At 54.8% G+C, this 12115-nt stretch overlaps 1 protein-coding gene across 2 annotated transcripts in view; it reads left to right on the top strand.

Moving 5' to 3' along the window:
* The window catches only part of NECTIN1 (nectin cell adhesion molecule 1), a 169476-nt gene that overhangs the window by 71824 nt on the left and 85537 nt on the right, over positions 1–12115 (top strand). For both annotated transcript variants that reach the window (XM_074976970.1, XM_074976971.1), the window contains exon 5: positions 4167–4318. In XM_074976970.1, the coding sequence (XP_074833071.1) occupies positions 4167–4318 (152 nt within the window). The remainder of the gene's footprint in view (positions 1–4166; positions 4319–12115) is intronic.

Raw genomic sequence — 12115 nt, 5'->3', positions numbered from 1 at the left:
ACCCAACTAGATTAAATGGGAGGGGACCCAACACAAGCTCTAGGGCAGCCAGTGCCTTGCATTAGGGACAGAAAAGCCTCTTCTCCCCCAAGTAATGCTGCATGCAGTGACTTGAGAGAGTGAATATCCACCTCGGCACAGACCCCAAATTGGCTGTGAATACAACTATTACCCAGCATCAACTCCTCCAGCACTAAGCCTGACCACAGCATCACAGACAGTCCCTTGGGATCTTCAGCTCTATCTGGCCAGCCAGAGGAGCCTACGTTTGTGATAGATATGGTCCCTTTCACCATGAATCACAGCAAGATTCAGGTTACTCCCTGTCCCAGAGGACTGGTCACTTACTCCTTCGTCAAGTCCACCTTAGAGCTCATGCCAAAAACAACACCTGGACTGAATCTTGCAATGAACCATGTAAAACAGGGAATGGGGGTTACAGACAACGTTAAAGCAGATGATCATACGTGTATAAACAAGTTACAATCCCCAGTTTTAAAAGGCAATGGAAGCTTTATTAATAAGCAAGCTCTGAGTATCCTTTTGAGATAACCCAGTCTATGGAGCTGGGGGGTCTCTTGCTTAGGCCCACACCCTACCCTCTGCTCCCTGCCAGACCCCCCACCGAGTCTATGTAGCATAGAGATTCAGAGATCCAATACTTTCTTGTTAGGGATTTTTTTATCCCCCTTCTGCCTTATGCACTGAGCTGCAAACTCAGCGGGGATGGGAGAATCCACTTGCAGCGGTTGGGGAGAACAAACAATATCTTTTGGCCCCTTTTACATCACACACTGTGGACCAGGATGTCATGCCTTCAGATGGAGCGTCCAGCACTTCACGCTGGTTAATGTCTCTCTCCTGTCTGGCGATTTATTGTGAGCCGTCAGACAGGCTCACAGTACAACCATTCAAATATTGCCTTACAGTTTGGGATGCAGAGGGTTGAAGTGAGACTAATGCAAGCAGCAGCTAACAAGCATTCAAGAAAGTCTAAACTTCTTAGAACCCTAAAACCCCTTTTAACAGTACTAATGCACAGAGGGCCAGGCGGATTCCAGCTATGGGTTTGTCTGCGTTCCATGGGAACTTGGGCATGACCTGGCAGCTGGTTTGCCAGCCTCCCAGCTCTGCTGTCAGATGTGGATCCCCAGATGTGGGGCTGAGACGTAACAAGACTGGGTTTGCAAGACAGAACCAAAGATTGTATGTAAGGATCCATGTACAATCTTTGGTTCTGTCTTGCAAACCCAGTCTTGTTAGGTCTCAGCCCCACACTGGCCAGCTGGGGTTGGAACAAGAGGAGGTTGAATTTGCCCAGACCTGGTTTTGACAGAAGTGGGAAACTGAGGCACAGAAATGGTAACATCCTGCCAGAGAGTCAAAGTTCAGGCTCAGACTCAGAGATCCAGGTCACAAGGCTCTCTCAGCTGATGTAGCAGAACCTGTTGAGCACTGGAGAGTGATCGGCTTAAAAGACTGGGAATGAGCAAAAGGAAAAAAAAAAGTTACGAAGTAGGCACCAGCTGACTCCCCGATAAGGAGCAGCAGGGAGGTTCAGAAAGGGGCTTCTCTAGCAGAAGGATAGTGGTTACTGGGAGCAATGAGCCCCAGCAGTGAAAACTGGGACTTGATGAGTAAGGTACAGGCAGGCAAGACCTTAGAGGGAGCTGATAAGTGGGTGGGTAAATGGATGGATTTGGGAATTTTACTTTGGATGCTCTTAGTGGAAGAAACCTGAATTTCAGAAGGTCGCTGAATGCACAAAAGGGGTGTCACTGACTGAAGAATCCCCTGGCAGCAGAAAACTGAAGCAGAGGCTTCCTTTCAGGTTGGCCTGAGGCTAGTAGAGGGTGAGTGGCCCCTGCTGACTACCTATTCCTTTATACAGATTCTTCCTAATACCCCGTCCAGCTCTCAGCCTGTTGTCATAGAGATTCTCTGCTCCAGTAACTGCTGTGGGAAAAACCCCCTCCTGCATAGATCTGACTGATGCCCCCAGTAATATGTCTCCCCTCAAAAGAAGAAGAGGGAGAGGGAGCCCCTGGAGCAGCAACCTGCTATTTGCCTATTCCCCTCTTTCTGAGGCCCAGCTGGAAATCAGTCACAGGTGTGCAGGGCCTGATTCCCTCTTAAAGGGGCTCACCACAGTCACATGATAAATAGATTCAAGGTGGAGCTGTTTGGTTCTGGCTGTTGCAGCAGCTCTGTAAGCACCATATGCAGACAGGCTTCTCTGGGAGCAGGATTAGGCCTGTGTTGGGTGCTTGGGAAAATGCCAGCTTGTAGGCATGGATTTCTAGGGTCTGGGTTCTATTTGACCCCACAGGCAGCAAGGGGGGTGCTTGAGTCTGTAATGGGCCAGCAAAAGGCCTCAGAGGCCAGGTCTGAGGATGTGGGCTCCCTGCTGGGACTGACTCAGGGCTCTATAGGATGAGCCAGGATCTGGTGGTTTGTTAAGGAAACAGAGGGGTCTCAGTGGGTGTCAGTCAAGGCAGCAGCTCCACTGAGAGCAACAGAGCGTGGCGGGTGTACCCCAGTTTGGGGGCTGGCCCAGGCTGTCTGCTGGAAGCCCTGTTGAGCCTTTTAAGGTTGAGGTTCCCCCTTCCATGGGATTTTGGGGTTCATGACTGGCTTTACATCCCTGCTGAAATGCTAACAGTGGGCCTGAGCCTGGGAGGCACAGGGCATTCACAGATCCCAGGGGTCAGGCCCATGTAAGGCCAGGCACTGATTCACCCATTGGTACTGGCCCAGCATCAGACTTGTGCATACACCACTTAAACCATGGGATTTTAGTGGCCCAGAGCCCTTTCATGGACTGCCTGCAAAGGAATGAATTTCACTCTCTCTGACTGGTGTTTTCTTTGTTGAGCCATTCATGGGTCATCTCTTGTCATATAAGTAACTTATTTTACTCCGTGTCCAGTCTATATATACATTTATTCTATGCAATTCTTAACTAAGGTACCCTTTAATTCCCCATCTTTACGAAGAATTACTTACAGTTAATGCATTTTTATAGTGGGGGGAAGATTACTAAGTAAATTGTAATTGCTTAATAAAAGTAATTGCTTTGCTCTGCAGCGGTAATTAAGAATGACTGGGATGCGTATTTCTTTACTGGGTGTATGGATTTTGGGGGGTTGGTTTGTTTCGTGGCTCAGAGATCTTAGTCCAGTGTTCCATCAGCGGGTGAGCTCCTTGGCTGGTGTATGTGGGCAGGGTTCAGCGGAAGTCCGTGTCATTGTGCTGATTGTCAGCAGCTGCAAATGCGCCTGGTGGGGTTATACCAGCATGAAATGAGAGTCCTGCCCTAGCCAGCTGCTATCCTTGGGTTGGTGGGTTGCACAGAGGGCAAAGCATAGGAGATGTGTATGACTTGCAAGTTGACTAGAGACAAACTTGTGAGATAAAATGATGACCTAACCTCTTTCCCCCACGAGCTAAGTGTGAACCCTCAGATTTGCACCCATTTGCAGGCCCACCCCAGAAATGGGCTGGTTTTAAGGCTCTGAAATACTTTGATACACGCTCCCTTTCAGCTGTCTTTATGGAACTGGCAGTGCGCCAAACTCCAGTGCCCCAAATAAGGGTGTTTTACAAAAACTTGCAGACCCAAGAGGTTTGCGTGTGACAGCTCAGCAACCAGGGGGTCAGATTCAGGAGTGACACAATAGGGGGCAAGTTCATGCAAAGAGCCCAAGTGTGACCTCTCAGTTGTTTTACCCAGGTGTAACTCTATGGACTTCAGTGGAGTCACTCCTGATTCAGGCCAGCCTGAGCCAAAGCCCATAGAAGTCCATGGGAATCTCCCCACTCACTTCACTGGGCGTGAGACAGAGCCTGTGGTGAGATGGGACCCCGCAGTGCGAGTGTGTCAGAGGGCTGGTGTTAGTGAGAGAGGAGTGCAACTTGCCCCAGTTCCCTGCATGTGCAGGTGGAGTGGGAGAGGCACACAGAGTTGTTGGAGGGGGTTGGTGAATCAAGGAGCAGTGCACCCCTCCTACCTGGCCCCCTTCCCGCCCATGCCAGCGGCTCTGTTGAAGTCAGCTGAGTTGGATAAGCACGAGTAAGCATATTGCTAATTGCCCTTGGCCACCATCACCACGAGGCCGCGGCAGAACCATCTCTGGGAACCAACCCCAGTGCTCTCCCCTCTGCAGGCTGAATGGCTCGCTGCCTGAGAACGTAGAAGCCCAGAACAACACCCTCTTCTTCAAAGGGCCCGTCTCCTACAGCTTGGCCGGGACATACATCTGTGAGGCCACCAACGCCATCGGCACGCGGTCCGGGCTCGTGGAAGTCAATGTCACAGGTAGGAAAAGCTCGGCCTGTCCAGGGGAGGGCGGATTGGAGGGAGCCTCTGGGGCTGGTGAACAGCCAGCCGCTCTCCTCTGTCAATTCTCCTGCTCGAGCCGGACTCTCTCTCTTTCCCTCTCCAGGCGTGACTGGTAAAGCAAACAGGATCTCTGCTCTGCCCTGTGCTCCTGGGGGTTGTTTTCTGAGTGATGTGGGCTTGGTTCTCATTTCATGTTTTCTTGGTCTGGCTTCCTTTTATATACCGAGGCTCTTTTGATCTCCCCTCCCTTTGTTTTCCTTTCTGCTTCTGATTCAAAGCGAGTGTTAATGGCTGTGATGTGCAGCAAGGAGTGTCCAAGGAGAGGTATGCTGAAGGGTGAGAAAGGGGAGTGTCTCCCAGCAAGGCACAGGCCAGTTGTCGGTGGGTGACTGTTTCCCAGGCCTGTCAGTTTGAAGGGACTCGGTGACTTTTCCGGTTATGTGCCTTCCATTCCCGTACTGCTCTGTGCAACTGCTAGCCCCACAATGGCACATAAGGCTGAGGAGACAGGCACTGTCTCTAGGCTCCAGGAGGGAGTGAAGGCGGAGGGCCAGGTGTTAAGATGGTGATGTCATACGGTTCCTTATGAACAGTAGAAAGAGGACATGATTCCTTGAGAATCAGGCAAGCCATTGAGAGAGCAAGTGGCATGTGGAGGCTTCAGATGAACATCGAGAGAGGAGGTGACATCAGCAGGTGTCATGATGATGTCAGCAGGAAGAAATAACATCATAAGGCAGCAGTTCAGTGAGGGAGAAATGACATCAGAAGTGTCTGGTCTGACATCAAAGGGAAAGGAATTGTCCTCGTACAGCACGGAGTGGACAGCTCGTGGCAAGGGAAGCATCAGTGTGCTCTTGGGTCTTGGTGGTGATAGCAAGGAATGGTTGGCTGACCAACCAGCCCTGAAGGTCTGGGGTGTGGTGTGTGGCTGATGGTCGGGTTGTACTGGTGACGTGTGTTCCTCTGATGGGTGGTCTCCATCTTCGGTCAACTCAGTCCATGGTGGTTATAAAAAGGAAAATAAACAACCAGCGAGGCAGCGATGTGCCACCCAGTACCCGGGAGATAAACGTGCATGGTCTGAACCTCTGGATTGGCAGAGCTCAGCCTGAACTCTCTCAGCTGGCTTAATATAATGGCTGGATGCCTCAAGTCCGAGAGGTGTTTCCTGTCTGAGGATAGGCTGTCCCATGGTGGGGTGGGGGACCTCTGGTATTGTTCCCGCCTGATGGCCAGGCTACAACACTGCTGGGCTAGAAAGCGCTCGGCCAGAACTGGGAGACAAAAGCCTTCCATGACACAGCCAAAATATGACCCAGGGTGCCCTGCGCTCTAGGCCCTGGGCTTTGCAGGGCACCAGTGTTTGCCACCATGAGCTGTAGCTGGGGGGCTCCATGGTCTTCGCGGAGGCCAGCTTGCCTGGTCCCACTCTGCAGTGGGGTATTGCCAGGCAGTGTCAAACCCCGGCTGATAGGCTGCTGCCAATCGGCCATGCAGAGTGAAGCAGGAAGCTGCTTCTCAGGCAGTCCCAAAGCAGGGGGCATCCAGGACTCGTGTCCTGACCTTTGGGTAAGTGGGGCAACCTGACGGACGGGTGGGGGAGAGACGAGCTGCGGGGGCCCGGGTGGCGGCTGTCAGGTGGGATGGGGAACCACTGCCCTGTCTCTCACTCTGACCCATCACGGCAGTGCCGCCGTGCTGTTCCTTCCGCAGCACGCCGTTAACAGGGCGCCCCCGCACAGGGCACGGCAAGGGGGCACAAGTGGGAATCTGTGCGGAGCCGGGACATGGGGGCCCATCCCCGGATCTGGCACAGACTTGGTGTGACCTTGGGCACTGACGGGCAGATGGTCGGCTCTGGCCAGCGCCAGAGCATCGGCCTGGGAGCCCTGAGCGCATGGGCGAGGCTTTTCCAGCCATGGGTGGAAGAAATGGTGCTCGGCGCACCATGCCATGCGGACATGCACCACTGGTAGAAGCACAGGCTGCCGGCTGTGGGCGCTCTGCTAATCAGCTGGGCGGCACCAGACTCTCCTGGGCGGCCGCCCAAGTGCCCAGCTTGCAGGAAGGATGGTCCCCATCCTGCCAGGCCCAAATTGTTCCCAGAAAGGGGCCGCTCTTTGCGGATGTCTCACTTTTCAGGGAGAAGCCAGCTTGACATGTCTCTGGCCTGACTCGAAGAGGAGCTGGCTGCCCCTGGCTTCCGTTCATGCCCATTGCAGCTTGTGTGTCCTTAGCAACCTGGGTGCCTCAAATTGAGATCAGTGGTAATGTTGATCTGGGCACGCACGTGCCTCGGTTTCCCTCCCCTCGTGCATGGAGACAGTCATGTTTACTTTCCTTTGCAGCGTATGGGAGGTCTGTGGCTGACCTGCTGTTGAGATGCGAAGCGTCGTTCATTGGGGTGAACCTGTTACACCAACCGTCTACCTCACATCCTCATCTGTTGAGAGGGGGCCGGTTGGCGTAGCAGCCTGAAAGACTGGAGTGGGGATGGGGCGGGGGGCTGGGGGCTCTGCATACAGACTAGATGCAGCCTGAGCAGCTGCAGGACGAGTCGCCCAGACTCAGCACTGACCAGGGATCATGTCTAGGGTCCAGAGAGATGAACCTCTCTGAGAGCCATTCAGCTGCTGGCCTCTTTGCAGGGGTACCAACAAGGGAGCCAATTAATACCAGGCACTGTGCTCCTTTGACAACCTGGGCGCCCTGCCTCTTGAACCTGGGCGCACACACACATACTTGCTTACTTCCCGTCGGCCTGAAGTGCTGTCAAATGGTCATGACCAGTGATCTGGGCTTGATGTGGAGGTGAAAATCTCCCTGGTGCGATCACAGTCCCCCAGGACAGGCTAGTAGATCCCCCCACCCAGGAGAAGTCTGGGCAAGACAGTGTTTCTCCAATCCAATCTCTGTCTCTCCACCACAACTGTTTCACCGTCGAAATAGGCCCCAAGAAGTCTGCTGCTGTCAGGCCTGGTGTTAGCCAGGTGCTGTTTCTGCTCCCATGTGTCCTAACTGGCCATGCACCATTTCACATCCATGTGCAGTGGCACGCTTTATCTCACCACCCACCAGCACTGTGCTTCGCCCGCAGTCGTGAAGTCGTGGGTGGATTTCCTGGCCTCTCCGGTTCCAAATTCAGCATTGAGTATGGCTGGGGGGGAGGGGGCAGATTCTTACGTTTGCTGAATTTATCTGGCCGCCTTTTTGGCTGAGGTAGGTGGACGGAGCCGTCCGGGATGGGGGTTGGTCTCTGAGTGGGCAAGCCTCGCACTCAGAGCAGGGGAAGGAGGTCGACGACAAGCCCTCGGGGGGAGATGGTGAAAGGCTTGTGTGGGGGTTAGGTGTGCATTCATATTGCCTTCCTGTGAGAGGTGGATGGGCCCTTAGCGCATGCAGTGAGCCATCCAAGGAGTGGAGACTGGAGCATGGGAGGGAGAGAAGGGACATTGAGTGGTAGAGGGAGCAGAAATGGGGCTGGAGAAGGTGCTTTTGGGACATGGTATTTGCCTGGAGGATGTGGGGGAGGGGCCCATTCGCAGTGAGGGCAGGGGACAGCTGGTTGAAATCCGGCTGCGGAGGGTGATAGGATAGGGCATAAGTGCCAGTGCTGGGGAACAAGGGCCGGCTACTGCCCTGGGTGTGAGAGGCACAGATGTGCAGGCATGCCCCCTGTCCATTTCAGGAGAGCGATTCCAGATTTACACCTAGCTGGCTGAGATCAGAATCTGGGCCCTGAGGCGCCAGCGTGCAGAGCAGCATCCGCCATGAGGCGACCAGCTGCCACAGGGACAGGGGGTAAGAGCATGCTGAGGAGGCAGCAGTGGCCTTCCAGCGGATTAGCCGCTGACTTGTTAGGCCAGGGATACACTAATGCTCTTTTAATAATTCATGGGCTCTGAATATGTTTACCCAGCTCTCCCCAAGGGCTGATTAGGCCTGCACTGAAGAGGACTCAGCCGGCCTCGCTCGGCTATTACAGGTACATTTATTCGGGGCTTGCAGGCAATTCAGGGATAGTCAGCGGACCACGAAGCCTCTCTCAAGAGCCGTGTGCAATAAGCGCAGCTCAGTCGAGTGAGCGCGTAGCCTTGGGTGAAACAGGGAAGAGCCCAATGCAGAGCCAACCTACCCCATCTCCTAGCCCCCTTGCCCACCAGTCCCCCTCTGCTTCCATCACAGAGACCCGCTCTTCGCTAGCTCCAGACCTGAGCCAGGAGGGGAATTACCTGGCGAGTTTGGTCTCCCTCCTGAGCGACCCTGTGATTCGTTCTGGGGAAGAGCTGAAAGCTGCTATTAGAGTTATAGCACATTAAAAAGATTGATAAGTGGAAATTTAATATTTTATTCCAGCAATCTGTTCACGTAATAGCCTCTCCTGCCTTGCAGGATGTTTGTCGGCTGAGGCAAAGCCATGTAGCGAGACATGTAACTATTTATTACAGCTGGTTGTGGGAAATAATAAGGGGCTCTTATTATAGACTCGCTGCATCTGCACATATGTCCTTGCGTGTCTAAGTGTGCTCGAGGGTGGGGAGGCCTCCCTTCAGGGGAGCATGCACTGTCATGCATATGCGTGCAGGCTTGAATTCATGCACTCGCCCACATGCACCAGGGCTCAAAGGCATGGCTGCTTAGAGACACAGGCAGATTGGTGCGTGAGTGCACATTGGTGAGTAGTTGTGCACACACATCTCTGTGTATGATCAGACCTTCAGGCACACCCGTGCACACACCTCCATGAACACTTACACATCCACCTACGATCTCACCGAGCCTGCCCAATTACCCCCTCCATGCATACCCTCATGCACAGTTGTACAGGCACCGACACGTTTACACAGATGCACCAACCCACGTGCACAGACATTCCTCCATTCCGAAGCACGTGGACGTGCCGAAGCATACAGACACGCAGACGGTTCTTTGTGCCCACGTTCAGGTACAAGCAGCTTGTGCACGAGGATCCATGGGCCAGTGCATGAGCATGTTTGAACGTGCCAGGGCAAACTTGTCTCCTCACAACTCCCTGTGTGCACACACTTGCACGTCGATGTCGAGGGCACACGCGCTGCTCTTGGAAATTGCACGGAGAGACCTGCAGAGCTTACAGGCAGCTGCATTTAGCAAAGAACAAGTGATTGTCAGGCTGCTTGTTTGGTCCAGAAAGTCCCAGCTGGGCTCCACCTCGTCTGGCAGCGTGTGGATATCCGTAGCAGTTCTCCTTGCCCCCTGCGGGGCTGGAGCAATGCAGCTGTAGGAGAGGAGTGGGTTGTGTGTGGGTTGAGGACAGGGGGGTAAGAAGAGGGCTGGAGACCGTGTGTGTTGGCTTGGATCAGAGCTGGAGGAGGGCAAGAGACCTCATTAAAACAAACCCTCTGCAAGCCTGTGAGCTCTGGGCACACTTAATCAGAGCCAGTGGAGATTAGCAGAGCTGGATGTAATTGGCACAGGGAGCGCCTGGCGGCCCACATCCCTCGACCTGTGTCTCCTCCTGTTTCCCAGCCTGCTCTCCCCGGAGAGTCCCTTCTGCTCCCAGCCCCCACCCTGGCTGTGAAGGAGGCGCTCACAAAGCAGGGCATGGCCCCAGGAGGACCCAGCTCTGGGCCTGGCAGGGCAGCCCAGCTCCCTGCTGCGTGGAAGAGGCATGGGAAAAGGGGCAGCTGTGCAAGCTCTTGCTGAGCTGTCACTCATTTCTCTCGGGGTCTGCGTGTGAGGGCACCACCTTAGGGGCCAGAGGGCAGGAGTGTGCAGCAGGGAGCTAGGGGAGCACAGCAACGTCCAGATGCCACGGTGGTGGGCAGCAGGCTCAAATGGGTAGGTGGATGCAGAAAGGAAGCAGTCCCCTCCTCCCCCCTGCCTCCATTCCCTCGTGGCCGTCTGCAAATGCATTTAGTGAACATCTTCCAATCCTGCCCCTAAGCAGGGGCCCTTGTTTACATTTGTCCCAGGGAGGCACCTGCCTGAGAGGCCTGGGGACGGTTTTCCAGCTGTGCCATGCGTCCTGCAAAGGAGGTTGCAGGTGCTCAGCATCTCCGAGAGCCCAACCCTGGGGGTTCAAGTCACAGGCCTCCGAAACCTGCCACAGTCTGGACAGCACTGAAGGCTGACAGCCCCGGCCCCCCCTCCTTCCACCCCAGGTCCCAGCCCCCCTGGGAGTGCAGAGCCTCCCCTGCTCTACACAGTTCCCTCTAAGTCTTCCATCCACGTGCAGAATACTTTTTTCTCTGTGTACCCCACGCTTGCGGCTGCGAGCGCTCTGCGAATCAGCTGGGCGGCACCTGAATCTCTCCTGGGTTGGCGCCCAAGCACTCAGCTTACAGGGAACTCTGCCCTTCTACCTTGCCTTGGGGCCCAGCAAGGCTTCTGATTGAATGCCGCCCTCCCCCGCATGCCGCTCCTGCCAGCACACTGGCATTCCTGTGGCTCCCTGACACCTCCCCCCAGCCCCCATCGATTCATAAGTGGGCAATGGCTTTTGATAAATGTGCCGCTCTGCCATTGGCTCCTGGCCTCTCCTCCCTGGCATGAGGTGCCAAGGCTCAGCAGAGCCAGTGGAGAGGGGCCGGGGCGGCCGGTCTGTTTGCTGTGCTGCGCAGAGTAGTTATTTACTCACCCCTGCGATCTTGTCTCGGCAAGGTCACTGCACACAGCCTGTGCAACTGAGCACAAGCCCTTTGTGCCACTGAGAGCAGGAGAGAAAGGCTGTGCCGGGAAGCCTTTACCAGCAGCTAAGGGAGCTGGTGGTAGGGGTACCTGGAGCTTGTGGGCTGCATGGTGCAAACCCTGCAGGGCCCCCTCGGAGGAGAGGCGTGCGTCCAGGGCAGCGGGCGAAAGGGAGCTCGAAGCAGGCACAGCTGGGGCATGTAACCTGGCTGCTGGCTTCTCTGCAGGGGGGAGGGCTGGGGGAGTCTTTGATTGACAAGCAGGAGGTGACCTGACAGAGAGATTAGAACCTTTAGGCACACTTGGCATCTGTCCTAAAAGCCATCACATTCTGAACTGCCGGCAGCAGCTGCTGAACTGCTGGATTAGCTTCCAGCGGTTTCCCTTCCCGCCCTGGCGCGCCACTCCAGCCCAAAGAGCAGGGAGCGCTGGGAAGGGGGGGGGGGGCAGAGCCTCCCCGGGAGTAAAGCAGCGGGACAGCATGGAGTCCTCACTGACTTACACCAGCTGAGGAGCTGACCTGTAGCGGCTAGACCGCCACCAGGACTGGTTTCATCTCCCTTCCCGGCTCTGTGCTTCTCTGCTGGGAGCCCGTTGTCAGTAGCCACAGGGCCAGCGGGTGGATGGTCTGCTGTGAATGGGCCAGGGCAGAGGGGCAATGCAATCTGGAGAGTAGAACTGATAAAATCCAAGCCTTTATAGGGCATCTGGACTCGAATATACCGATCCACCCGACCCCCGGGAGGTGTCCTAGCCCAGGGTCCAAGCTCAGAGTTTCCCAGGGCAGACACCAAAATCTCAGGGGATTCTGGTACACCATGTGAAGTGTGTGTTGCCACGCGGGTGGAAATGTCATGGGAACAGCTCACCAGATCTGGGTTCTATCCAACCCTGAGGCTGACTGAGCTCAAATCCCAAACTTCAGCCGACATCGAATCCTGCTCCTGGTCCAAATGGGACGGACGTTTCCTTGGCACGTGCCAGGAGCTAATAAGAACCAAACGCAACCGTAGGAGAAATGAGCCCAACTCTAACCAAAACATGATTGTTGCAAAACAGCTCCCCCCACCACACACAAATACACACTTTCTCTCTCCAACA

This window comes from Carettochelys insculpta, chromosome 25 (assembly GCF_033958435.1).
Source record: "Carettochelys insculpta isolate YL-2023 chromosome 25, ASM3395843v1, whole genome shotgun sequence".
Taxonomy (NCBI): Eukaryota; Metazoa; Chordata; order Testudines; family Carettochelyidae; genus Carettochelys; species Carettochelys insculpta.
This window is presented reverse-complemented; position numbering and strand designations above follow the sequence as displayed.